Source organism: Eumetopias jubatus, unplaced genomic scaffold (genome assembly GCF_037043125.1).
Source record: "Eumetopias jubatus isolate StellerSeaLion01/CBP00866 unplaced genomic scaffold, mEumJub1_p1.0 scaffold_1, whole genome shotgun sequence".
Taxonomy (NCBI): Eukaryota; Metazoa; Chordata; class Mammalia; order Carnivora; family Otariidae; genus Eumetopias; species Eumetopias jubatus.
This window is the reverse complement of record NW_028274807.1, coordinates 19164114-19190196: the sequence shown is the minus strand read 5'-3', so window position 1 is coordinate 19190196 and position 26083 is coordinate 19164114. Positions and strand designations below refer to the sequence as shown.

The 26083-nt window shown below is 35.4% G+C and overlaps 1 protein-coding gene across 3 annotated transcripts in view; it reads left to right on the top strand.

The window, feature by feature from the left end:
• GABPA (GA binding protein transcription factor subunit alpha) overlaps positions 1-24130 on the top strand; it is a 32047-nt gene extending 7917 nt beyond the window's left edge. For all 3 annotated transcript variants that reach the window (XM_028115222.2, XM_028115212.2, XM_028115231.2), the window contains exons 3-10: positions 1320-1464; positions 5358-5442; positions 7455-7700; positions 14319-14513; positions 17436-17489; positions 18448-18588; positions 18824-19016; positions 23753-24130. In XM_028115222.2, coding sequence (XP_027971023.1) covers positions 1320-1464; positions 5358-5442; positions 7455-7700; positions 14319-14513; positions 17436-17489; positions 18448-18588; positions 18824-19016; positions 23753-23981 — 1288 coding nt within the window. In that variant the 3' untranslated portion in view covers positions 23982-24130. The remainder of the gene's footprint in view (positions 1-1319; positions 1465-5357; positions 5443-7454; positions 7701-14318; positions 14514-17435; positions 17490-18447; positions 18589-18823; positions 19017-23752) is intronic.
• Positions 24131-26083: the final 1953 nt, after the last annotated feature.

Below are 26083 nucleotides of genomic sequence, written 5' to 3'. Positions count from 1 at the left end.
TACAGAAAATCTTTGCAGATGCCTCATGTAAGAAATTGATAGTTACTATGTTAACCTGGGGAGTAGCTGTAAAGGAGCATTTGCTGCTGTGAAGCTGCAGTACATAGTTGTTGTGCAGGAATTTAGGTCCAGTGATGTGAGATCATCCAGTTTTTCAGGAGAAATTCAGATTTTTGCATGAAGTTTCCCAAGGTTTAAATGGTGACAGCAAAATATTTAAACATTTTTTAAATGTTGAGCTCACATAAAATAGGTCTTTACCTATCTATCTTAAAGTGACGTTTCTTTTAAAGAATGATTGTTACAGAAAAAGAAAATTACAGCCTATTGTACTGTCGTTAAAGAATTTGGTAGAAATACTTAGCCAAAAGACCCAATTAGTTTACCTTAACAAAAATAATAGTAATAATAGTTTACTATCATTTAAAAATAATCTTTGTTTTAATGAATGGTCTACTATAAACTTTTAAAGTATTAGAAGAAATTTAGGCTATGTACATTTATTGAATATGATGCATATATCGCATTATACTTGGAATTTATGTGAAAATGGAACTGGACAAATTTTTAAATACATGGTGCTGTCTTTGACAACTACAGATGAGAATTAAATCATATTAAAAGTAAACATGGTGTGAAATTTAATTGAATTCCAGATTCACCGATTTAGTAGATATTATTTGATGTCTGTTTTCTCTTTGACTCCATATAAGGATTTGAAAAAAAGAATTATTTGCCAAAGATTTTACCTTCAAGGCACTCATGATCTCATAGAATTCAAAGTATGAAATAACAATATAAAAGAGCTTCAGAGTTTTAAGGCAGGAATGTATTTTTTTTAATGTGGAATTATACTGATTATAACCAGTAGTTCTCATATTAAATTAAATGGAAAGTATTTTATATAACTTATATTTTCATGCCTTATTATGTACATTTATTTATGTCGGGAAAGGAAATTGACTAATAGAGATGGCATACAAATTTTGAGGGGACTTTTTTATTTTCCATTCTAAAGTTTTTCAAAATAAGTTGAAAATGTAATATTTTTGTTTCCCTGTAAATGTTATATATGGAATATTTATTTGTGCATATATATACTTAGCTACATATATATATATAGCTAAGGAGATATATTTGCAGGGGTGCTTTAAATTTCATGCTAGCATTTCTCTGCAATTTAGTATTCAGTTTGGCAACACTAGTTGGTGATAAGCCTACCACTATGAATAGTGTCTATGCAGAAATGAGTTTCAAAAACCAGACTTTAATATCCAGGGTAGAAATATTTGTTAACCATTATATCCTTTAACTTTTAGTATTGTAGAACAAGCCTACACCCCAGCTGAATGTGTAAGCCAGGCTATAGACATCAATGAGCCAATAGGCAATTTAAAGAAACTATTAGAACCAAGACTGCAGTGTTCTTTGGATGCTCATGAAATTTGCCTGCAAGATATCCAGGTAATTTTTTTTCTTTTGAGATTTATATTTCAGCATTTAAGTCTGCATTGGAAATTTTTTTTTAAGATTTTTATTTTTAAGTAATCTCTACACCTGATGTGGGGCTGGAACTTACAACCCCCAGGGCAAGAGTCACATGCTCTACCAGCTGAGCCAGCCAGGCACCCAGAAATATTTTTTTGTTAGCCTTTTATCTCTATAGCTGTAGTCTTTATAACTAAATTTGACCTGTATTACAAAATTTAAGCATTTAAAAATAAAAGTTCCAGCAAAATTCCCTCCATTTAAAATTGTATCTAAAAGATTGAGTACTAGCAGCAGCTGGGTGGCTCAGTGGGTTAAGCATCCGACTCTTGATCTCAGCTCAGGTCTCGATCTCAGGGTCATGAGTTTAAGCCCCGCATCAGGCTCCACACTGGGTGTGTAGCCTACTTAGAAAAAAAAAATCTTGAGTACTAAATCAAACAAAATACGAAATAAGTTTAAATAAATGTGAATCAGAGCCTAAACATAAAGTAGTGAGAAGCACATTGACTTTGGAACTTGGAAGTGTGTCTTCCTCACACTTCATTCCTAACTAGCTTTTAGCTTCTTTGTGCACCAGTGAATTTTGGATAAGAACTTAAACACCAGTGTATACATTTCTTGGAGTTTATTGCAATAGGATTTTACGTGTGGTAGTATTTTAATAATATGTTATGTTTACAGCATATTCATAGCCATGTTTTATAGTATTCTTTCAAGAAAGGTAGTATTTTCATGATAAAAAGTAGCTTAGAGGGCGCCTGGGTGGCTCAGTTGGTTGAGCGACTGCCTTCGGCTCAGGTCATGATCCTGGAGTCCCGGGATCGAGTCCCGCATCGGGCTCCCTGCTCGGCGGGGAGTCTGCTTCTCCCTCTGACCCTCCGCATCTCATGTGCTCTCTCTCTCTCATTCTCTCTCTCTCAAATAAATAAAATCTTTAAAAAAAAAGTAGCTTAGATAGAATTGCTCAAAGAATTTCTCTAGACCTTCCTTGAACATATGAGTAAGTACTAGAGTTTATACGGTTTTTTATCCTAACTTATACAAATACATATTGTGTCTTCTTTTGGATTGTTTGATTTGTCGTGCTCTTTACTTCTCCCCTTTGCCTGCCTTGTGATACAGCTATTCCATGTTACAGGATTTTTGCTTTAGTTTTTTAAAAATTCAAATCATCATATATGTATTATTTTTAAATAAGATTTTGATGTAGAATAAGTTGAAATGTTCTGATGAAATTTGTGCCTTTCAGTTTCCACTCAACCATATTTTTATCTTTTCCTTTCAGTAAATCTAGTAAATGTTGGGGGGTGGGGGGAGGCGAGGATATTGTTCTTCTAGAATTAAATAATGTATGTGGGTCTAATATTAATAAATTTATGATTTAAAGTTTTTCTTCTCTCGGAGAGAATAAATTAGCACAATCTTTTTGGAAGGTAATCTGGTATTTGGTGTGTATTAATTTTATTTTATTTATTTTTTTAAAGATTTTATTTATTTATTTGAGAGAGAGAGAGAATGAGAGATAGAGAGCACGAAGGGAAGAGGGTCAGAGGGAGAAGCAGACTCCCTGCTGAGCAGGGAGCCCGATGTGGGACTCGATCCCGGGGCTCCAGGATCATGACCTGAGCCGAAGGCAGTTGCTTAACCAACTGAGCCACCCAGGCGCCCAGTGTGTATTAATTTTAAATGCGAAATATCTAGTAGTTCACCTCAATAAATTGTTCTTACAGAGATCCTCATCTAGGTGAGCAAAGTTGTACATCTGAGATGTTCATTGCATGGTTGTACAGAAACTGAGAATAACTCAAATGTTCCAAAAACATGGAGTTAGAGAAATAACTTCTGTAGATTGGTATCTAAGGCAGCCATGACAAATTGGTGAACTGGAGCTGTAGGGGCAGTTTACCTTGAACCAAAGAATATTTGAAGAACACTGCTACGTTATCTCATTTAATATTCACATTAGTCTTTGAAATCAGCATATTCTTAATTACATTCTACACATGTAGAACTGAGATTTATAGATAAATAATTTGCCCAATGCATAGCTACAAAGAGGTACATTGGAATTTGAACCCAGGCCTGTGTGACTTCAAAACTCTTTCTTCAGTGGTTTGAGGCAGACTTCTAAGAAAGTCAGCTCAGCATCACTGAGGCTTCACCTGATTTTCTCACATGTGAAGTGAAGAGAAATCTGGACTTGATCTCTTACTTGCCTTTCAGCTCTAACATTTGTTGCTTTTCTTAGCATACCTGATCTACCTAAAATGAAAATATTACTTGCGAAGTACCCAACGCATCATAAGTTCTCCGTAAATATTAGTTGAATAAATAAGAAATAGCATAGCTCATTGTATCACAGAATTCCAAGCTAGCGTAGGATCTAAAGCATTTTGCAGTCTTCCCTGTCTCCCTTCCTCTCCTCAAAAAGAATGTGAGATTAACAACTTCTCTTCTTCACGTCAATTAACCACATGCACGTGGAGTCAGAATGCTTGCTGCTTGTGGTGATGCTTTTGTATTTTCATATGAGGGCTGACATGAAAGCCGATGGAAGGTAGCAGGGTTGTGCTAATTTGAGGAGTATGTGAACTAGCTGGTATATTTCAGTACTACCTGAGAGTTCACTTCCAGAGTTCCACATGCTGTAGCTTCAAGTAGATCATACCAGTGTCTGTTACAGAGAGGAGAAGTCTTGATATTAGGAGAGTTTGTAACAAAGCATCAGGCCGACTTCTTTTAAGTAGTAAGAATACCATGTTTGACCTATCTTTCTGCATGGTTATACAGTTTGTTTTACCCCTGTTGTTAAACCTAAAGTCATTTAAGATTTAGGTGTTTTTTTTTTTTTCAAAGATTTTATTTATTTGGCAGAGAGAGACAAAGCGAGAGAGGGAACACAAGCAGGGGGAGTGGGAGAGAGAGAAGCAGGCTTCCCGTTGGAGGAGAGGCCCAAAGCGGGGCTCGATCCCAGGACCCTGGGATCATGACCTGAGCTGAAGGCAGACGCTTAACGACTGAGCCACCCAGGCGCCCCTAAGATTTTAGGTTTTATATGACATTTTTAATATTAGAAAACATGTTTGTATCATGACTACAATATTGACTGAATTCTTGGGAATGGGAGTGGGAGGAACTTTGTACCTCCCACTGCGTGAAATGCAGACACAGATATATACGTTATTCAGGACAATTGCAATGCAAGTCTCCTTTTAAAATGGTGACAGACAATGTCTAAAAGTGTCATCAGGTTGCTTTTGTGTGAAACGCATTCACTGTAAGGGAGATGTGGAGGATAAAAACACTGATACTAAAAAAAAAACCTGATACTGAAAAGACAGAGGATTATGATTGAAGATATCAAAGCTAGGTTAAGTAGTAAGGTCATAAGTCCTTTAACTTTTTTAACTTCATTACAAGAGATTTAGAGTTAATCTTGATCTTAAATGTGTGGCATGGTTATAAGGGGGACATGGCAAAAATTATGTTAATAGATTTATATAAATCTCCCCACTAATTAAACACCCTTGCTTCATGACAGATAAATTGCATTATCTTCTGCTTAAAATATATTTACAGAATAAACAGTTGCCTTTTGGCATTATTTAAAATCCTAGACTCCAGTGCTAGAGAAAACCACCACCTCAAATAAATTTGGTTAATTTATGTTGTCCTTAGTTACTACCACAGTGGGTAAAATATGTTTAATTTTGGCAAAGAATTATAAGATGTGACAACTTGGATAATTAGATGTGTTCTTATAATTTCATTAGTATGCCTCAGTAATTAAGTCCTGTTTGGTACATCCGTTTGTATTAAACCTGATGACAAAACCAAAGTAATCTTAATCATTTTCTCATGTTTAGCTGGATCCGGAACGAAGTTTATTTGACCAAGGAGTAAAAACAGATGGAACTGTACAACTTAGTGTACAGGTAATTTCTTACCAAGGTAAGCAACTTTTATAGTTACTTAAAAGTTTAGCTCATATTTTTTAAAATATGGGAGAACTCAGTTTTACAAGTTCAACGTGTTTTAGGTGGTTGTCTAAATTACCTAATGTGATGTTGTAGCCAAACACTCATGCTCTTGGTTTAATAATTATATCTGTCAGGGTGAAGCAGATAGTATAACGTATTCTTTTTTTTTTTTTTTAAGTATAACATATTCTAACTAGTTTTTTCAGGAAAGGATATATTGTAAGGTAGAAAGAGCTGGAAGAGCAGGTTCTGGTTGACTTTCTCAGAATGCCTTAGCCACACTGCAGAACTGGATTGCCAAGGAAGCTGTTGCCCTGCCATGATCCAGAAAATGCCAGATCTGAAAGCCACCATTATAGCTGTCAACTTAGAACCACTCTGCCTTCACAGTGATCACACTAGCCAAAAAATGGGTTCCATGTGCCTACTTGTTCCTTCTTAACTTGTTTCCAGAAAAAGGCTTATGCCAGTGATTCTAGAGCCAGAATCACAACTGGAACCCTCGCCACAAGTAAATCTGTTCCCTACAGTTTAGCACAGAGAGAGGAATTTGCAAAAGATGTTGAGTGACTCAGTCAGCCATATCCATCACAGTATTTTACTAATCTTGTGTAAGTACAAAAGTTAGAAAATTAGGAAACCATTTTTGGTAGGTTGAATTTTAGTTTTTAAAAAATGTGGCTTATTAGGAGTTCTGACCAGAGTTTTACACTAATTTTAATGTTTGAACATATTATATTGCTTACAGTTGCATTTCACAAATCATACTTCTCTCAAACTATAAAAATGGTAGTTATCCCCTTCCGATCTACAATTTCCCCAGTACTATCATTGACAATAAGAAAGAAGTTCTTTGTTTTATCTTTAAAAGCCTAGTCACCTCTCAGTGTAAGTGGATTTGGGAAGAGCTGACTTGTTGAAATTTGAGTGGAGGATTAGGGAATAAATCTTAGGGGGAAATTTTTTTTAAAGTTATTTTTCTCATGTATATTTGAAAAAGTGACTTATCTTTATACCATATAATGAATGACAGCAATACATTTTATTATAGAGTTGGTTTTCAGGGAGGATTGAAGTTGAGTTTTAATCTTTCAAATACACTTTGATTAAATTTGATGCAGATTGTTACAGAATCAATGACCAAACAGTAGCTGTTAAGTAATGATAGTTTTTTAGAGCTGTCATTGTAACAGAAGTATCTGAGATGATTTTATGAAGAGCTAGTTTATTTGTTTTGAATATCTTAAGAATTCGGGTTTTTTTTTTTCATTCAACTGAAAATGGAAATCAGAAGTTAATAATGTGAATTTAATTTTACAAACTCAGTGCCTATTCATTTTTAAACATGTACTTCGACCTTTGCAAAGAAAAGCAATCAGTAAATAATTTTAATTTGCTTAGAAGGACTTTTAAAAATTCTACAGGTGGGTAGCTACTCATTTATATTTTCCTTAGTCTGGTTTTTATTTTCTAATCCATATTGGTACTTTTTTTCTAATAAATGTTTATATGTAGCTGTGTGTGGTGATGGTGATGGTGTTTTTATATCCTTTTAGACTTACAGAAAAGTTGCAAGAGTAGTAAAAGAACTCCTGGATGTCCTTTACTCAGATTCTCCAAATGTTAACTTTTATTACATTTGCTTTATTCTCCATCCACCTGTCCCCACATTATTTTTTTTTTTTTTTGCCCAGTTGAAGAATAAGTTGCAGACATGATTTCGTTCTATCCCTAAATGCATCAGTGTATGTGTTTTCTAGAAATAAGGAATTCTTTTATATGACTACATTACAGTTATCAAAATCAGGGAATTAATATTGACACAATACTATTATCTACTGAAGTTCTAGTGAATAATTGTACTTGTGTCTAAAAGAGAGCATTTGCTCTACCATTTGAGAACATATAAATTAAGCTAAATTTTATTTTTTAGTGGCTTTTGTGTTTTCATTTAAATTTACTTTTTTTTCCCCACTCTTTAAGGAATTGAACCTAAGCTAAACATCCTTGAAATTGTTAAACCTGCGGAAACAGTTGAAGTAGTCATTGATCCAGATGCCCATCATGCTGAAGCAGAAGCACATCTTGTTGAGGAAGCTCAAGTAATAACTCTTGATGGCACAAAACACATTACAACTATTTCAGACGAAACCTCAGAACAAGTGACAAGATGGGCTGCCGCTCTGGAAGGTTATAGGAAAGAGCAAGAACGCCTTGGGATACCTTATGGTAATAAAATGCTTAATTACATGTTAGTAGAACAGTAAGAATTAAGCTTGACATAGAAGACACTAGGGTGAGTAAGTTATAATCTATTTTAAATGAAAAGTTTTTAGGAAGAATACTTATTTTCTGTATCTCTCTTTTTATCCCCTTTGGACAAATATTGTCCTGGGTGCTAGGAATACAAAGAAATTGAAAAAAAAAAATTCTGTCTTTAGGGTGTTCATAGTGGAGTTGAAGAGAGAGAAGATAAATGAAAAGAGAGAATTACCCTTAAAAGTAGCATGGTTTTAAGCTGTCAGTAACTTAGATAAAGGGAATATGCTATTAGGATCTCAGAGAGATCAGGGACACCTGAGTGGCTCAGTCAGTTGAGCATCCGACTTTTGACCTTTGCTCAGGTCATGATCTCAGGGTCCTGGGATCAAGCCCCAAGTCGGGCTCCATGCCTCAGCGTAGAGTCTGCTGCTCTCCCTCTGCCCCTCCCCCACTAAAATAAATAAATAAATCTTAAAAAAAAAATCTCAAAGGGATTGCAGTGGCCTGGGGAACATTGGGAAAAGGTTTATTATTATAGACAAACTATTGAGCATAGGACAGTCCATACAGGAAATGTATGTGCAAAAGTTAGACACGGGAGTGAGTATGTAGGAGTAGCGAGAAGATTTGGTGGAGTTATCTCTAGTATAGAACTGCTTTTGATTGATGGACATGACCATGGGAGATGAATATGGCAGTAGTATATGACATACGTTGGAGCAGGTAGAGACTAAATGAAGGGAAAACAGGAGCATGTTATAGTTGAGCTGTGACTAGGTGATAATGTCTAGGTTAGCCTAGACTTGGTAATTTATGTGGGAAGAGTTGAATGAAACCAGTGGTGGGGCTGAGCGACTGACTAATGGATTGTGTGAGAGTAGAGAGGAGAGATTCAAGTACTGATGCAACTTCTCAAGCTTGGGTGACTAGGGCAGTGATCATAGTGATCATACTAAAGAACCCTGGTTACATCTTCATTACATATTTAGTGAACTACCTATGCCAGGCATCAGGGTTAAACGCCGGACTTTCAATGGCACATAAGAAAGAAAGGCCGTGCCCTCAAGCGCTTAAGTGGGGGAGGTGGGGAAGTCTGGTATTGGAAAGATTTTTCGAGGGAAAATGTTGGTACTGCTTCATTTGAAGTGATAGTACATATTTCAACTGAAGGTAGCCAGGTACACAAGATTTGGACTGGAGATAAAGATGTTCTCTGAGACTTAGCTGTGTTGAGTTTGTATTGAAGCTGTGCAAGTATATACAGTCTGTGATGGAGAGAGATAAAATGGAAAGGAACACAATGTTAAAGCCTGGAGCTCGTCGGCATTTCAGGTTGAGGAAAAGGAATGGAGACATGGAATAGCTGAAGAGATAGAAGGAAAATAAGAACTGTATATAGTGTCTCTGAAATTGAAAAAGAGTTTTAGATGGACAAGAGTGGCCACGTTGCTGACAAAGTAAAAAAAATGCCAACTGAGTAGTATCTATTAAATTTGGTGATCAGAGGCTCATTGGTAGATTTAGAAAAATAACTGTAGAGTTAGACAAAGCTGAATTATAGGAAAGAATAGACATTATAGAAGTAGAGAAGACAATATTAAGCTTTGGGGGGCAAATGGGAGGAGTGTTGGGGGATAAATATTATTGAAGTTTCATGAGTTGTTAGTAACCTGAGTATTTGTAGATAAAATGGTGTGGCACGAGCAGGAGGATAGATGAAGGAAGCCAGGAGAGGGGCTTTTAATTGGAACCTAAGAAGGTAAGCCCAATTTGAAGGATCAGATAGAGCCATTCCTCAGCTATGTGATTGACAATATTGTTATTTATTTTTGACTTGTAAAAGCTAGCATAGATGTCATGCTTGACCTTATTGTTAGTGAGTTTGAAGTCACCTTTGAGAGGGGAAATGCTCAGAAGGAAAGAAGAGAGCATAAAAACATTTGAAATAATATTTTACGTAGTTTACTAGACTTTCAACAAGAACCCTTCAGTAATAGGATCTTGTATGGAGAGTAGTATATAATAATGAATTGTAGAGAGCAAGATTATAAACTCTGACTCGAGTACCTACCAGGGGTATCATTTACTTAGAATAAAGCTCTTTTAAAACACTTGGGGTTTATTTAGGTACAGGAAGACTTTTTAAATCATTGATTTTTTTTTTTCTGTCATGAAATTGTTAGCAACTGGGAAGTTTTAGAAATTTGATTACTGTTTTCTTAGGAAACTATGATTTCAGGTTTCTGTGTCTGTACCTAAGGGTAGTCATTTTGAAATTGCTTAATTCTCTGCAAAATTGAAATATGGTTAACTGGTCATAGCTACTTTAAATCTCTTTGAAATACTGATTCACACTGGACAGTTCCCTAAAGTTCGTTTTACACATAGCAACTTTGTATCTGGACAGGAGCTTAGAGCCACATCTTCATATGTATATATATATAATCCCTTCACTTTTATATTTTTCCAGGACTCTAATTCTTTTTCATGCTGATTGATTGATTGTTTTTACTATTTCACATTTAAAAACTACAGATGAAACTTAGTGAATTCATAGTAGTTAGAAGTCTGGCCAAATGGGAATGTTAAAACTGACTAAAAGTAAAATTAAAGTCAGTATTCATTCTTGTCCTTTATTAAACAATATTGAAAAGATGGCTCTGCTTTTTAATTTTTTTTTATTTTTTATTTTTTAGTCCAAAACTTCACAGATATTTTAAGAAAGAGGACAGAACTAAATTTATTTCCAGTGTTGGAAAAAAATCATAAATATACCCAAGTTCAACCACACTACTGACAGAATTGCTACTGAGTTTCAAAAGAGGGCAATGTGTTACCTGTAAAAAAAGTTGCTCTTATTTTAAGGTTGATTTTACTTTCCCCTACCAGGGTATCAATTGTAATGTAAGTTGCATATTGTAGCAGTTTAACGGTTTAGTGCCACCTCTGCCAGGCATCCTGTTAAAGGCTGGACTTTCAGTGGCACATAAGAAAGATAGGCCGTGCCTTCCAGCGCTTAACGGGGGGAGGTGGGGAAGTCTGCTTTTTTGTTTTTATTTTTTTCTTCCAGTTGTTTGAATAATAAAAAAGAAAGATACATACTTATGTTTTTGGCTCCCAGAATTGTTAGATATTCACATTTAAAAATATTATATATTCACACAAAACTAAAGTTTTACAGATAGAGTTGATTTGTATATAACTAGCTCTCCAGTTCACAGTTCTCCCCCAGTCTCACGGGGGAGCTCTCATTGTGTATCTGTCACGTCTGGTTTAAAGAAAGTCAGTCTTACGAAAAACAGTTTTCCTTTCTTTAGTCCTGCTCCCCACTTGCAACCACTTTCCACTTCACTGCTTTTAATCATTATTAACTTCTTGTTACAGTACATGAGGTTTAGTTCTTTGATATTGTTTTCCCCTGCAAAGCAAATAAAACCTTATCTTTCCCCATTTTGTGAATATTCTTACATAACTTTTATTTTAAGTCGTTAGTTATTTGTGTGTATTGTGAGAATTTTTCATATAAATGTGACTGCATTTTGACAACTTCTGGTTTTCCTGAAGTTCCACGTTGACTTAATTTTTAGTTTGTGGGTTTCTGTATATACCAAGACTGACTTTCTCCCATTTCCATCACTCTGTTTTGTGCCTATAATTTTTCCCAAATTCTCAAGTATTTCTAGATTGGTTCTTTTGTAATCTGCCACAGCGCTGTCTGTCATCCTCGGACATCCTTGACTTTCTCTGGTGCTGGATCCATTTTCCAGGATCTTTTATTTTCCTTTTTCCTAGTTTTATTCTCACATTTACTCATTATTCTCTCATTTCTCCTTACAGGTTTCCTTAGAAAGGGCACCTAGGAAATAAAAGTTGTTTTTATTTTTGGTTTGGTGGGGTGTTTTTTGTTTTTTGGTTGTTTGTGGGTTTTGTTTTGTTTTGTTTTTTTGGTAAGGGAGACTACAAATCTGGAGAATTGGTCAAACACTGACAGGAGTAGAAGGTTGGGCTGAGGATTTAGGGTTGCCATGTATGTGAATGCTGCGTTCTAGAAGTGGAAAGGGAAGTGCAAAGGGTCTCACTCTTCAGTTTGTAGACTTTTATTACTGGGATCAGTATCCATTTCATGTCTGTCCCAAAAGTTCTGGGATGTAGGGATGTGGAAGGGGGGTTGAGGGGGGGATATGGACATATGTGTGGGGATGCTTCTGTTCAGTTGGCTCCTGAGAATGAAGGAGAGGCCCTGGAGGTTCTGACCACACCATACACTTTAAATTAGTACCTCGTTTTCCATTTACACCTCTCCTGCTACCTGGAACCAATATTGACATGAGTCAGTAAAGGGGTTCTGCAGTCAGGAAACGCTTACTTCTTACTATATCCTCCTTGATAGATATTTTAGGTCATAGCTTCTACTTCACTTGATTTTCACTCTGCTGACTATCTTCACAAATTAGTTGAAAATCTTCCATCCGTTTATCATTTTCACTCATGTTCCTATGAGTTTACTTCATTTAAAAATTCCTTTAGTATCATTTTACTAGGATCTTAGAGAAATAAGCAGGGAGAATATGCACAATTAGTTATGTTACACCAGAAGTCCTGATATTATTTAAGAAAACAAATCAGACTGATTGTATTTGCCCCAACTTTTTTGATCAAAAAAGTTGGGGCAAAACCACTTTTTTTTGGTTCATATTTATGTAAAATGAGGTTACTTGAACCTTTAAAGGGCAGCATGGTTCAGGATAGCTGTTCTAACTTTCTATAACTCTTTCCTCTGTTATTTTCAAATAGTGTTAAAAAACAGAGCCAGTAGAGGCATCTGGCTGGCTCAGTCAGAAGAGCATGTGACTCTTGATCTCGGGGTCGTGAGTTCAAGCTCCATGGTGGGTGTAGAGATTTTTAAATAAATAAAACTTCAAAAAACAAAGCAAAACATAGCCCCTGGCTTTCTCAGTTCCTGTCTGTTCCCTTATTCCACTTTTATCTGGACTTCCTCTTTTTCTTTGGTGTTCCTGTGCTACTCAATTTAGATCCCATTCCCTCCAGTTTCTCATTGTGCTCCACTCACCTGGATGTGATCTGTGGCTCAGTTTGAAAAATCCAAAGGTGGTGCACTGCTCCAGCCCCTTAAACTTTACCATGGACCTTTGTACTCAGCTGCTGTTGGATTGGGCAGAACTATTTGAGCTACTCCTTTGAGCGTGGCCTGTTGTGCTTTCAGTGAAAACTTCTTGGCCGTGTTCAGGTTCTCCTGGGCTCAGAATGAAGAATGGGTCAGGTTTCCCTTTGCTTCCCCCTTTGCTTTCTCCTGAATAGATATTGATACCATGAAGGTCTCTGACTGTTACTGCTTTGTCTTCACCTGTGTGTATTTGGCTTCCATGGGGATATATTGTCACCTGGTTTTATTGTAAATGTACATGGATTTTTGGTTTTGTTGTCTTTTGCTTTTAGTGGTTTTTTTCTTTAATGTGTGCATTCAGAGACATTAAAAAACTTTGCTGCCATCTTAGAATCCTTCTCCCTTCTCTTCTTTGTGAAAAGATCAGATAAAAAATCAGTTCTGTGGCTGTCAATCCTGTATTTGTTTGATTCATCTTTTGTTATAAATTGACTCTTAATAAGTACCTAAATGTCTTTTTCTTGCTTATTCCAGTTGAATAGCATGCGTCTTGGGGAGCATGTAACCAATACTATTTGGATAGATCATCTTCTCCATGCAGAAATACCTATACCAAAATTAATTCAGTTTTAATTACATTTATATGGGTAGAATACTCCATTAGGTGCCAGGGATACAACAATGACATATTTATACATGTTGGCCATCTTTTTCATTTGTGAACTCAATTAGATAGTAAAGAAATGATGAGGAAAATGACTATTTGGATTTACTTATCATGGATTTAACAGATTATGCTATGCATAAGGCATTGTGGTAAACTCTGAAGATACAGTGGTTTATAAGACACAGTCCTTATATTTAAGACCTTAATGTATTACAGGGAAAGACAGCTGAGTAAACATGCAATTTGCATGTTGTATTATAAGTGCCACTAAAGGGTAAATATAGGAACACCAGCTTTTTATAAGAAGCAAAAGGGAGGAAAGATTATGTTGTGCACATTTTGGAGAATAAGACTAGCTCCTCAGAAACCCCTTACAGTTTTCTTTTTTCTTTTTTTTTTTTTTTTTTTCAGTGCACCAAATTATACACTGCTACAAAGTAATGTTTAAAACTTGGAGAACTTATTCCATTCTCTCCAGAGTAATCCCATATTTTATTCTTTCAGTTAACGCATTGAATTTTACATTGTTTTTCTTGATAAAATTCCAGACTAACTGATGTAAAACCAGGTGAATTCATTAAAAATTTAGATTGAGAAATTGAAAAGGAGCTGAGGAGAAAATACAGTATTAAAAACCTTTTTGAGTTTATTTACTTCACTTACTTGGGAAAAAAAACCTGTCTGGACTTTTCTCCATATGTATGTGTGTATGTATATGTGTACTGACAAATTAACTGTGAATTTATACATATCTGAGATAGGACTAGGCTAATGGTAATATTTTTCTCTTTAGATCCTATACAGTGGTCCACAGACCAAGTCCTACATTGGGTGGTTTGGGTAATGAAAGAATTCAGCATGACTGATATAGACCTGACCACACTCAACATTTCTGGAAGAGAATTATGCAGTCTCAACCAAGAAGATTTTTTTCAGCGAGTGCCTCGGGGAGAAATTCTATGGAGTCATCTGGAACTTCTTCGAAAATGTATAAAATTTGAATTGTTATCTATTTGCACTGTAACTTGAATTTAACTTTATTTCTTTATAACTTTGTCTTCATTGTGATCATTGATAATAGCAATAATAATTAACACCTATTAATTGTATAAGGCTGTGCTGGGAGCTTTATATGTATTATCTCATTTAATCCCTCTGCTAATGCCACAAATCATTACTTTCCTTATTTTTTAGATAGGATACCGTGGCTTAGAGAGCCAGCCCCACAAGGGTACAGGGCTAGGGAACGGCAGAGCCAAGATCCAAAACCAGACTGAAGAACATCAGAATCCAGGCTTTTAAGATGCTGTGACCTACGCTTAGCTCTCTCCATAAATTCCAGTCATTGACTTCTGTTTCATCAGTCAGTTCTTTCATGTACTCTTCATCTTCTGGAAATTTAAGATTGTCCACAGATTTCTTCCCTCTTGTTCTTTTCATCATTAATGGAATTAAACCTTCTAAAATTTCTTTTAATTGAATGGGATCTTAAGAGAAAAAGAAGTGTAAGTGTGCAGTCCTCTGTTTTGAGGTCTGCTAATTATAAGTATTTCCAGGTTGGTTCCACAGACATTATTATTATGATTAAGTGACTGTATATAGAAAATAGAAACTACTTGGCTGACCAACAAAAAGCTCAAATAAATGTAAATTATTTTGTTTGAATTTTAATCCATCTTAAATTTCAGTGACTATCTGTTAAAGTATTGTAGCAGTAACCTGTTCCCTAACACCATTCTACAGGCCAGAAATGCTAGCCAGACCCACGTACTTTTCAGAATGTGTGAATAAGACAAACTCTGACTTTGTTTTTATAATGGTTATGGATTAAAAGGTAACCGGTAGGGTTGGTTCTATTATGTGCCCAGTAAAGGAACAGCTCTGGTTGGAGGGATTTTCCGCAGGTATTTGGAGGCTTAGGGTTTTCATCTGGGGTGCATTCTCTGCTGCTGAATAAGAAATGAGCTCTGGAAAGAAGCTTTCCTTCATTGATTATAGTTTCTCTTTCATGGAATCTCTTAAATATTAGAGAGGAAAAGTGTATATTGACACTGGAAGTCTTACTGCATTCATTACATTTACAGGGTTTATTTCTAGTTTTTCTTATTAGATAAATAATTTAAATGTTCTGATTAAAGTTTTGTCCTTGGTTTCACAGGGTTTTTTTTTTTTTTCTACATTTCAGATAAATAAGGAAAACTCTTGAATTGTTTCAGGTTTTTAACATGTGAGTCATGTGTACTGAGAGGTATCCTTGTAGGAACTGTCAAGATTAGGGCAAAGACAGTGTTTAGACTACAGTTTAAAATTGGTGGGTTTTGCTCTCTCCCCCACGGCAGCACTTTGTTGTGGTTGTCTCTGGTTCTCCTAGCGCTTCTCAATCTTTCAAGCTTTTTCAGACTTTTCCTAGTATGGGGAGCGGAGGAATCTTGTGTGTCTATTCATTTGCTTGAAGTGGGGAGAATGCTCAGAATTAGGAATCTGGATGAAGCAGTAACATCTCCAGTTTACTGAAAAGTTAAGCTATGTTTCAAGCACTGTGCTTTTTGAAAACATTTTCCTTTAATCCTTATAGCAGCCTCATGAGGTGGTAGGTGGGGATATCTCATTTAAACATGAGGAAATTAATGCTTAAGTTGGTTGAATAATTTACCAAAGTCACACAGCCAATAAGTGAGTGCTAAGATCAGAACCAAGATCTCAGGCTAGTCCCATATAACTGTATAAACCCCCAAAGAAAGCCCCCATCTGACAGGTAGGGTTTAGACTTCTCTTTAAAAGTTTCTCAGTCCTTTCCAGCTGTGTGTGTCTGGAACTGGATCCTGGCATGGCACCACAAGTAAAACTGTGCTCGGGGGCCAGGCTAGGACTCACTCAGTACACGGATGATCGCTGGTGGGTACAGCTTCACGAGAAAAGCATCTAATCTATGATAGGCACTAAATAAATAGGCTGAAGTATTAGAGACTGGGAAATAGGAATTCTCATTTAAGAAATAAAGAATAGCATTTGAGTAGGGGATAGCAACAGATGAGTAAAGAATGGATCTCTAAGGAGTTTATATTAGGACCTTTTACAGTGTAACTCTCATGTTGAGAGCTATATTTGTAGCCATCGTTACATTATTTCATTCACTTGTGACTTTTAGGACGACTACAGTTTTATTGAAAATTTAGCTATCTTTAAGGAGCATTATAAAGTTAAAGCAGTCTTGTGGTGCCTGGGTGGCTCAGTCAGTTAAGCATCCGGCTCTTGATTTCAGCTCAGGTCCTGATTCAGAGTCATAAAATCGCGGGGCTCTCTGCTCAGCAGAGTCCGCTTGAGATTCTCTCTCCCTCTGCCCCTCCCCTGACTCACTCTCTCCCTCTCTTTCTCTCTCTCTCAAATAAAATCTTAAAAAAAAAAGTTAAAGCAGTTTTATTCAAATCTTTTATTCAATCTGTTAGATTAGTAAGTTATGACCATCTCTCCGTCATCTTGACTGCAAATGCATATCTAACAAATGTATAAGCAATTTCAGTGTGGTATACGTGCTCATCTTTGATTTGATCTTGAAGATTTCCATGTTTTAAATGGTTTTATACAGATAGATTTAGATACAGATGTTTATGTTATGGTACTATCCAACTCGGAATCTGAACTGCTCTTTTATACTGTAAATTGTAAAAAGTAACTCCATTTTCCTAGTATTTCTTAACATTAAAAGAATTAGAGCTCTCCATCTGTTATTTCTCTTAAAAATATCTTTGCAAAGTGACTATCGAGTATTTTTTAGGTTATTGTGCCAGTAAGTTTTATTTAATGTTTTGCTTTTTAGTTTATTTGGTTGGTCATTTGAATTGAGTTTTACTAACTTGAGTTTGCATTGCTGGGGTAGATGTAAACAAAAATTTTTATGTGTGTTCTTCAGATGTGTTGGCAAGCCAAGAACAACAGATGAATGAGATAGTTACAATTGATCAGCGTGAGTATTCATGCCCATAATATATGGCCCATTTGTCAATAAGAAATTTTCTTTTAAAATTCAGCACTGCAAGGTAATAAAATTAGTTTTTAAACTTTTTATGAAGTATTTTAGATATACCAAGAAATAAAGTATAGTAACTAACATCTGTGTACACCATAAGAACCTAAAACTTTATATATCAACTTTACCCTGTTGTAGATCTCATTTTAAATGACTATCCTGAATTTGATGTTTATTATTCATTCTATGCATATTTTATATTTTTACCAATGAGGCAACCACACTTTATAGCATTGTTTTACCAGTGTTTAAACTTTTTAGGTAAAATGATAATTAACTGTACATATCCATTTATAACTTGCTTTTTGTGTAACAGTTATGAGACTTGTGATGATTTCATTTTCACTGCTGTCTGTTATTTTTAAAACTCTGTGAATATCATGGAATGAGTATTTGTAAGAATGTGTGTGAGATTCTCTGGTTTATCACAGGGGTTCCACCCTTCCAACCTGAATAGGGATTACCACAGCTTTTCACCAAGTGGTGGTAGGTGTTGGTGTTCTCACCAGTAGTGTGAATGAGTTCTCATTTGACCATATTTTCTCCCAACATTTGATAAACTACTTCTAATGAAGAAATATTCTTAAAGCCAATGTTTTTATAATTCTTTGTCTAATGTGTATACACCACTAAGTTAATTGAAAATAAGACCAACTCTTATTCCCCAAGTTAAAGATTCACAACCCATAATGCAAACATCATACCTTATCCTTGGAACTTCTTTGGTAATTTTGTTCAAAACTGCTGTGGATTAAGGCTTTTTTTAAATGAGGCCCCTTTGTTGAGCTAATTAGAGGGGCATCAGTAAAACTAATAGCATTTTGTTTTTCAGTAATTTTTTTCACTGCTTGTATTAGAAGGGAAACAAAAATTTTCCCTCCGTTTTTCTTTGCAGCTGTGCAAATTATTCCAGCATCAGTGCAGTCTGCTACACCAACTACTATTAAAGTTATAAATAGTAGTGCAAAGGCAGCTAAAGTACAAAGAGCTCCAAGGATTTCAGGAGAAGATAGAAGTTCACCTGGGAACAGAACAGGTATTTTTACGGTATTTATAAAATTTGTCAATCATGTGTATTTTGTTTTATTTCACTGTATGAAAATATGAACATAGATTATTTCTCTGTCAATATTTAAACAGCATTTGTTAAAAAAAATAATTTTGTTTTTAGCATGGTTGAGGGATGACCCAGAGAAGAACCTATTTGTTGCCTTTTGCCTGCTATTAATCCATGGCACTGTGGTCAACGCTTGTCCTTCTTGTCAATTTAGGAAACAATGGTCAAATCCAACTGTGGCAGTTTTTGCTAGAACTTCTTACTGACAAGGATGCTCGAGACTGCATTTCTTGGGTCGGTGATGAAGGCGAGTTTAAGCTAAATCAGCCTGAACTAGTTGCACAAAAATGGGGACAACGTAAAAATAAGCCTACAATGAACTATGAGAAACTCAGTCGTGCATTAAGGTAACCATTTATCATTACTATCGTTTATTATTTCTTTTTATTATCAAGCCTTTCTAAAAAATGACTTATTCTAGGTTTAACATTGTTATAAAACATTAAAAGACTTGTTCATAAGATGTTTATTTCATTAAACAGAGCTAAAAGTTTCACACTTACGTTAAAAGTGACTTTTTTTTAAAGATTTATTTATTTCTTTTTCCTTTTTTTTTTTTTTTTGGGAAGGCGATGGTGGTTCCTTGTGGAAAATAAGATTTATTTATTTTAGAGAGAGAGCTTGTGCGTGCTTGAGCATGCAGGGGTTGCGGGGGGAGCAGAGGGAAAGGGAGAGAGAAACTTTAGCAGACTCTGCACTCAATGCGGAGCCGGTGCGGGGGGAGGGGGCTTGATCCCCTGATCCTGAGATCACGACCCAAGCTGAAACCAAGTCAGACACTTAACCGACTCTGCCACCCAGGCACCCCATAAATGACTTTTTACAAAGATCTTTAGTAATAATTTTGAGGCACGTATTTTTTTTTAAGATGATTCCAAGATTATTTGCTTTTATCTGGTTGAAAAGCATATATTACTCTGTTTAAAACTTACATGTTTAATCTCTCAGTTTTCTGTCATTGACATAACAGATAAAGATGCTGTCATTTGCATAGGTGAATCAAGTATAAAATTTTAGCAAAGATGCAGATATTTTCTGTTTTTATAACTAGGTGCAAAATGTCGACCCATATCTCTGTTATTTCTTTCCCTTCAGCCTGCCTGTATCTGAATATCCAACCTTTACACAGATTGAAATGAAATAGAATAAAATTATTTGTAACATAAGTAGTATGAATTTTTTTGACATAATTACTCTCAGAAATTATGCTTACCCCAGTGATGGAAATTCAATATGTACATTTAAGTAAAAAAGCAGGATATATGAATATATGGAACTAATGTCTTTTTTTGGAGAGTGAACATAGTGTGAAATAGCTCTGTAATTTATCTCTATTTCTAAATAATATGCTTTTACTGCTACTTCATGTTTCATTTGGACATTGTGAATTTCACACTGAGAGATTATGATTCACCTCTCATCACTACACACACACTCTTTCTCCCTTCATCCTAATGTAATTACATAATTATATGGAAATGGTGGTTATATCAGTATTCATTGTTAGGATCATGATCATGTAAGTTCTGTTACATATTTTAGCATGATTATTTTTCTCTTCCAAAATCACTGTTTTCTTTAGCACTCATGAGTAACTAAAATGCTTTCTTTTCTTTTCTTTTTTGTAAATTTTATTTATTTGAGAGAGAGCAAATGAGAGAGAGAGTATGAGTGGGAGGCGGGCGTGGGGCAAAGGGAGAGGGAGAAGCAGACTCCCTGCTGAGCAGGGACTCGATCACAGGACCCTGAGATCATGACCTGAGCTGAAGGCAGACAAACTGACTGAGCCACCCAGGCGCCCCCAAAATGCTGTATTTTCAGTGTGTTTATCACTTATTTAATCTCACATACTTTGCCAACTATCTAAAGATCATTTCCATATAATGAAAATTAAAGCTCTCATTTTTGGCAGTTGATATAATTGCATATATACAAGCCCCTTCAAAATTATAGATAAATTATTAGAATTAATCATTAAGATGCCAGGTCTCCTCAGATTGATATGTTTCAATGCAGAAAGTTTTTTTGTAGAACTTAACATGGTGATTGTAAAATTTATGTGGGAATATAAAGTTCCACAGTAGCTAGGATACCTGAAGATTAACAGAGTGGGAAGACTTGCTCTCCAAGCTACAACAATAAGACAGTGTGTCGTTTGCTTAGGAGAGACAAATAGGCCACAGATTACAATAGAGAGCCCAAGTAGAACCAAGAATATAAGAGTATTTGACTTAAAGATGGCGTGGGGAAAAGACATGAGGAAAAGACCTGCTTTTCAATCGATGGATCTTGGACAGTTGACTGTCCACATGGAAAAAAGTGAAACTCGACCCCTTCCTCATACCATACTAGATATCGGGTCCATGTAGCTTGTAGCTCTAAATGTGGAAAGTAAAATAGGAAAGCATCTAGAAATACCTCCATGATGTCGGTAGGTGAGGAAAGACATCAAACAGAATGGACAGCACTAATCCTGATGGAGAAAATTAAGAAATTTAATTAAGCACTTTTTGGTCAACGAAAGCCATTGTCAGGAGAGTGAAAGGCAAGCCACAAACCTGACATAAAAGTCATGTCTGAAGTAACTTAAGAACTCTTACAAATCAGTAGAAGAAATAGAAAAAATAGTCAAGAGACATGAATAGACACTACGGACTGGAGATTATCCTCATGGCCAGTGACTGTTCGCCCTGGCACACAGCCTCTTTCATAATCAGGGAAACTTGGTTGGAAACCACAATAAAATGGCACAATGTATATCTCAGGATGACTAAAATTTAGATGCTTGCCGATGTATCAGGTGTTGTTGAGGATGTAGAGGACCAGGAATGCCTCTACATTTTTGATAGGAATGTAACCTGTAACCCAGCAGTTTCTCTCAGTATCTACCAAACAGAATTGCATGCATATGCCCGCACTCATGCTTATAGCAGTATTATTTATAATATCCAAAAACCAGAAACCAAATACCTAACAACAGGAGAGTGAATAAATGAATTGTGGTAAACAAGAGTGGACTGTGTGTCCATGGAAATGAACTGGGCTACAAGCACTGATATGGATGAACCTCACAAATGCAATGTTCAGCAAAGGAATCAGACCCGAGAGAGTATATATTGTATGAATGCATTTATAGTGTAAAGTTCAAGAAACAGGAAGAGTAAATTACAGCATTTAGAGATGCATTTTTGGGTGACAAGCAGTGAATTACCATCATGGAACAGGATTGTTTTTAACCTTTTAGAGTGAAGCAGGGGTAGTGATTGGGAGGAACCTTGGATTCTAGGGAAATATATTTCACAATTTAAAAGGCTAAAAAATCCCACAAGTTTAAAAAAAAGGGGCAAAATCATACCCATGAAAACACAGGTACCGTGTACCTTTCTACTTTCTTCATTTTAGAGCGTGTACAAATGTGATGAATGCTATTATATGTGGTTGTATGACAGCATCTAGTAGATTGAAGGACATACTAAGTAAAATTAAAACTTAGTGTTCGTACTCTTTATCACCTCGTACCAAGAGACATAAGATTATACCAACTCCATTTTCCTCCTTGAAATATAAAACCACTTTGTTCCTTTATCTTTTTTCTCAAGTGTCTATTTGTTACAGCCTTATATATTATGTAGAAATTTTCTTAAGAAATTAAAATACCAATCTCATTTTAAACTGGATGACAGACAATTGGTGGTTTGTGGGCTAAGATCTAAATTATGTATAAACGTAATTGGCACAAAAGGAAATACACGAACTCTGTCCACTGTGTTGTATCTCTCACTGAGAAAGTGAACATAATTGACTGTTAGACTTTCACTGTTCAGAAATTAAGGAAAAGGGACTTAATTTTCTGCGTATAGATCCACCTTTTCATTAATGGACTCTTGATTAAGTTGAATGACTTTGATAATAAGATCCTGCCAAATGTGGTAGTTTACAGCATTTTGGTACTTTGGGAAATAGTCGTTCCTTTCATAGCTGCTTATTGTCAAATTGGTACAAATGGGTAGTGCAGTTTTAAAATAAAGGCTTCGAGGAGGTGGGGAAAAATATAATAAAAAACAAAACAAAATACAAGGCTTTAACAGTCCTCCTGCCTATAAAAGTCTTGACTTACCTTTTTTCCTTTTATTGGAATTGGCAGCACATAACAGTAAATAAACTCTGTTTTCCAAAGTAAATGTAAATCCAGCTCTATTCCCATCTCCATACATAGCAGCAGTAAACCAGACATCTAGAGGGGCTTCTCCAGATTTGTCTGTGTAGGTACAGAAACCTTGTTTCTTTATGATCTCCTCTTCCTTGGTTTTCTGTATCCTGTCTTTCTTCTAGCCCTTTACTTAAACTTTTGAGGCTCCATATTAGATTTGGAGAATTTCACTGAAAGGAGAGCCTTTACATATTAAATGACGGCAAAGGCGTGGCTACAACATAAGGGATTTTGTACAATGCAGAAAAGAAGTGGACATTCCCACAGTCCATAGAATATATGTATTACAAATTTCTCCTTTTATGTAGGTTCTTAATTATTAACATATTTTATAGAGGGCTATGTGCCAGTCATTGTATGCTTAAGTGAGCACTTTGCAGAGACAATCCTTTTAATTCCCAACAATTCTATGAGGGTAAGTAATGTTTTTGTCCTCATTGTATAGACGAGGAATAAAGTCTTAGAGAAAATGTGACTTTCGTGTGGACAAAATCACAAAGTTGAGACACTGGATTTTGAATCTTGACATTCTGACTCCAAGCCCATGTTCTTAGGTTCTATTACTGCACCCAAGGTTTTTTGTTTTGTTTCAATAATGTTCATTTTTAAATCAATATCTTATCATAATTGTTGAAATATGGTTTGAAAATTCAGCATATAGAGTTTTAGAATACTGAACATTGAAATTTTAGTAAGCAATGCTTTGAAGTTTCCTTGGATAGTAACATTAAATATTTCTATATAACTTCAGTGTTAATTGCTATCAGGGAAATACAGTACTAGGCTCCTGCTTATGGAAGGATTTGTGAACTATTCTAAGAAATCCAAATTCTGTATTTTTTGTATAGTCCTAACATGTTTTTCTTTTTAAAGGTATTATTATGATGGGGACATGATTTGTAAAGTTCAAGGCAAGAGATTTGTGTACAAGTTTGTCTGTGACTTGAAGACTCTTATTGGATACAGTGCAGCAGAGTTGAACCGTTTGGTCACAGAATGTGAACAGAAGAAACTTGCAAAGATGCAGCTCCACGGGATTGCCCAGCCGGTCACAGCAGTAGCCCTGGCCACTGCTTCCCTGCAGACGGAAAAGGAGAATTGAGCCCAGGATCTTCTGGGAGCCCGAGGTCTTTCTTAAATATTAGAGCAAGTATTGCTCTTACCTTTATTACTGAATTTGAATCTTCTTTTATTTCTAGACTGTACAATCTGACGCATGATTTTTTTATAAATATTTCATACTCTTGTGAATTTGGATCTTTTTACTTTGAGCATATATTTTAGAATATGTGTATGTTAAGGATCACCACAATGTCTTCAGCACGAAGTCAGGTTCATTGTGGGATAGTTTGTTAACAGTCAGGAAAGCTAAACTGGTCAGTATTAATGTCTAGCCCTACCAAAAATAGCCAGTAGCATCTGAGGATGAAAAATAAATGAAGTATCTCCAGGAAACAGTCTGGCTTAACTATTTTTGAAAATATAACTGTTTCCCCTCTCTGCTGCTTTAGATGTTGCTTTACATAGAACCAGAAAATGGAATTTTTCATAGCTAAAGCATGTGTGCCTGTTTCATCTAATCAAGCAGAGCTAAAATATTCATATCAAATAAAATTATAATATTAATAAATTACTAAACTGAGAGTATCAAGTTATTAAAATAATTTATATATTTGCAAGCAAAGGACAATACGAAGTCGACTGGCAGAAGAACATTGCTGCAGAAGGAGATCCAGGTTGAAATCTGGCTTAACTCAAGCTAATTTTAAGGATTTTCTGTATAGATTATTCATAATATCAGGCCAAGAATTTAAATTATTTTAAGAGAGGCATTTAATTCTAATAAACCAGCTATTAACAAAAATTCTGAAATGATCTCTGTTTTTCCTGTCAGAGATTTAAAAAACTGAAAAGGTATACCTCAGCCAGAAAATAAAAGTTTGGTTTAGTTTGGTTTGGTATGGCTTTCTTTCTTTTTTAAAATTGCCCTATACTGCCAGTATATTATGCAGAAGCAGCTTATATAGTCATTGTGTTTCTGATGAAATGAAGACTTTAAATCAGTAAGCAGTACTTTACCTTTCAAGACAAGAGCAAATTACTTGCCAGTAGTTTTTAAAAAGAAATTCTCCAGTATAGGCAGTCTTCTCTCAAAACAAAATTTCCCATTTACTTAATTTCTTCCTTTTGAATATTATATATATGTGAGTATAAATATCTGTATACAATGTCCAGTTGACCACTATACACATATATATGAAGATATAATGATAGTCAAAAGGAAAGATATATTAAAACATAATAACTCATTTAAAAAATGTTTTAATTATATGATTCTCATATATGAAACTCTTTACTTATCACCAGCTAACACTAAACAGAAATGGCTAGAAATGTCGTTCTTTTTTGCTTGCTTGCTTTTTTTCTTTTTGTTAAAACAAAAAAGGTATTATACACGAATCATGAGATACTGACAAAGAGCTTTTAATCCTCTTATGGCAGAAGATTGATTCTCACACATTACTTTATGCATCTTCTCCCTCATCATTTCCTTTAAATCCATCCCCCTAAACAGCTTTATAAGAGCTCAGTTGATGCTTCTGACTAACTGGAGGAAAGGGCCATGGTTCTAAGTCAAGGAGGCATTGCTAGCGGTCTCTGTACTGGTCCCAGATGGTGGTTTGGAATGAACCATAAGGCAGGGATCCTAGGAGCAAGCAGGAGAGGCAGGATCTCTGGTTTTCTTCCCTGGTAACCTCAAATCATAACTTGAAGTGCTGGGCTGTAGGACTGCAATGTGTAATGTCAGTTCATTTATATGCTTAAGTCATTTAAGACCCTGCAGTGGATGCCTAAAAAGAGTAAAACTTATAACTTGTATTTTTACCTTTCTATAAACACATATGGAATAGACTGACAAACTATTAGTTTAATTTGGGCACTGACTACAAGAATATCTGAGTAGAATAAACCATATGAAATAATATATAGAAGCTCTATGTTCAGAACAAGTAGATCACCAAAAAGAAGGTTTTACTGCACCGTCTTGCAGTCTGGGGAGTTGGCAAGTCGCTTATAGTTTTAAAAAATACAATAAAATAAACTCTTCTGGTATGTTAGCAAGAGCTTAAAATTTTTGACTTTAATATTTAAAATGCTTTTGGGAAGACATTATTTTAATGTTTTAGCAAAGGTGACAGACTT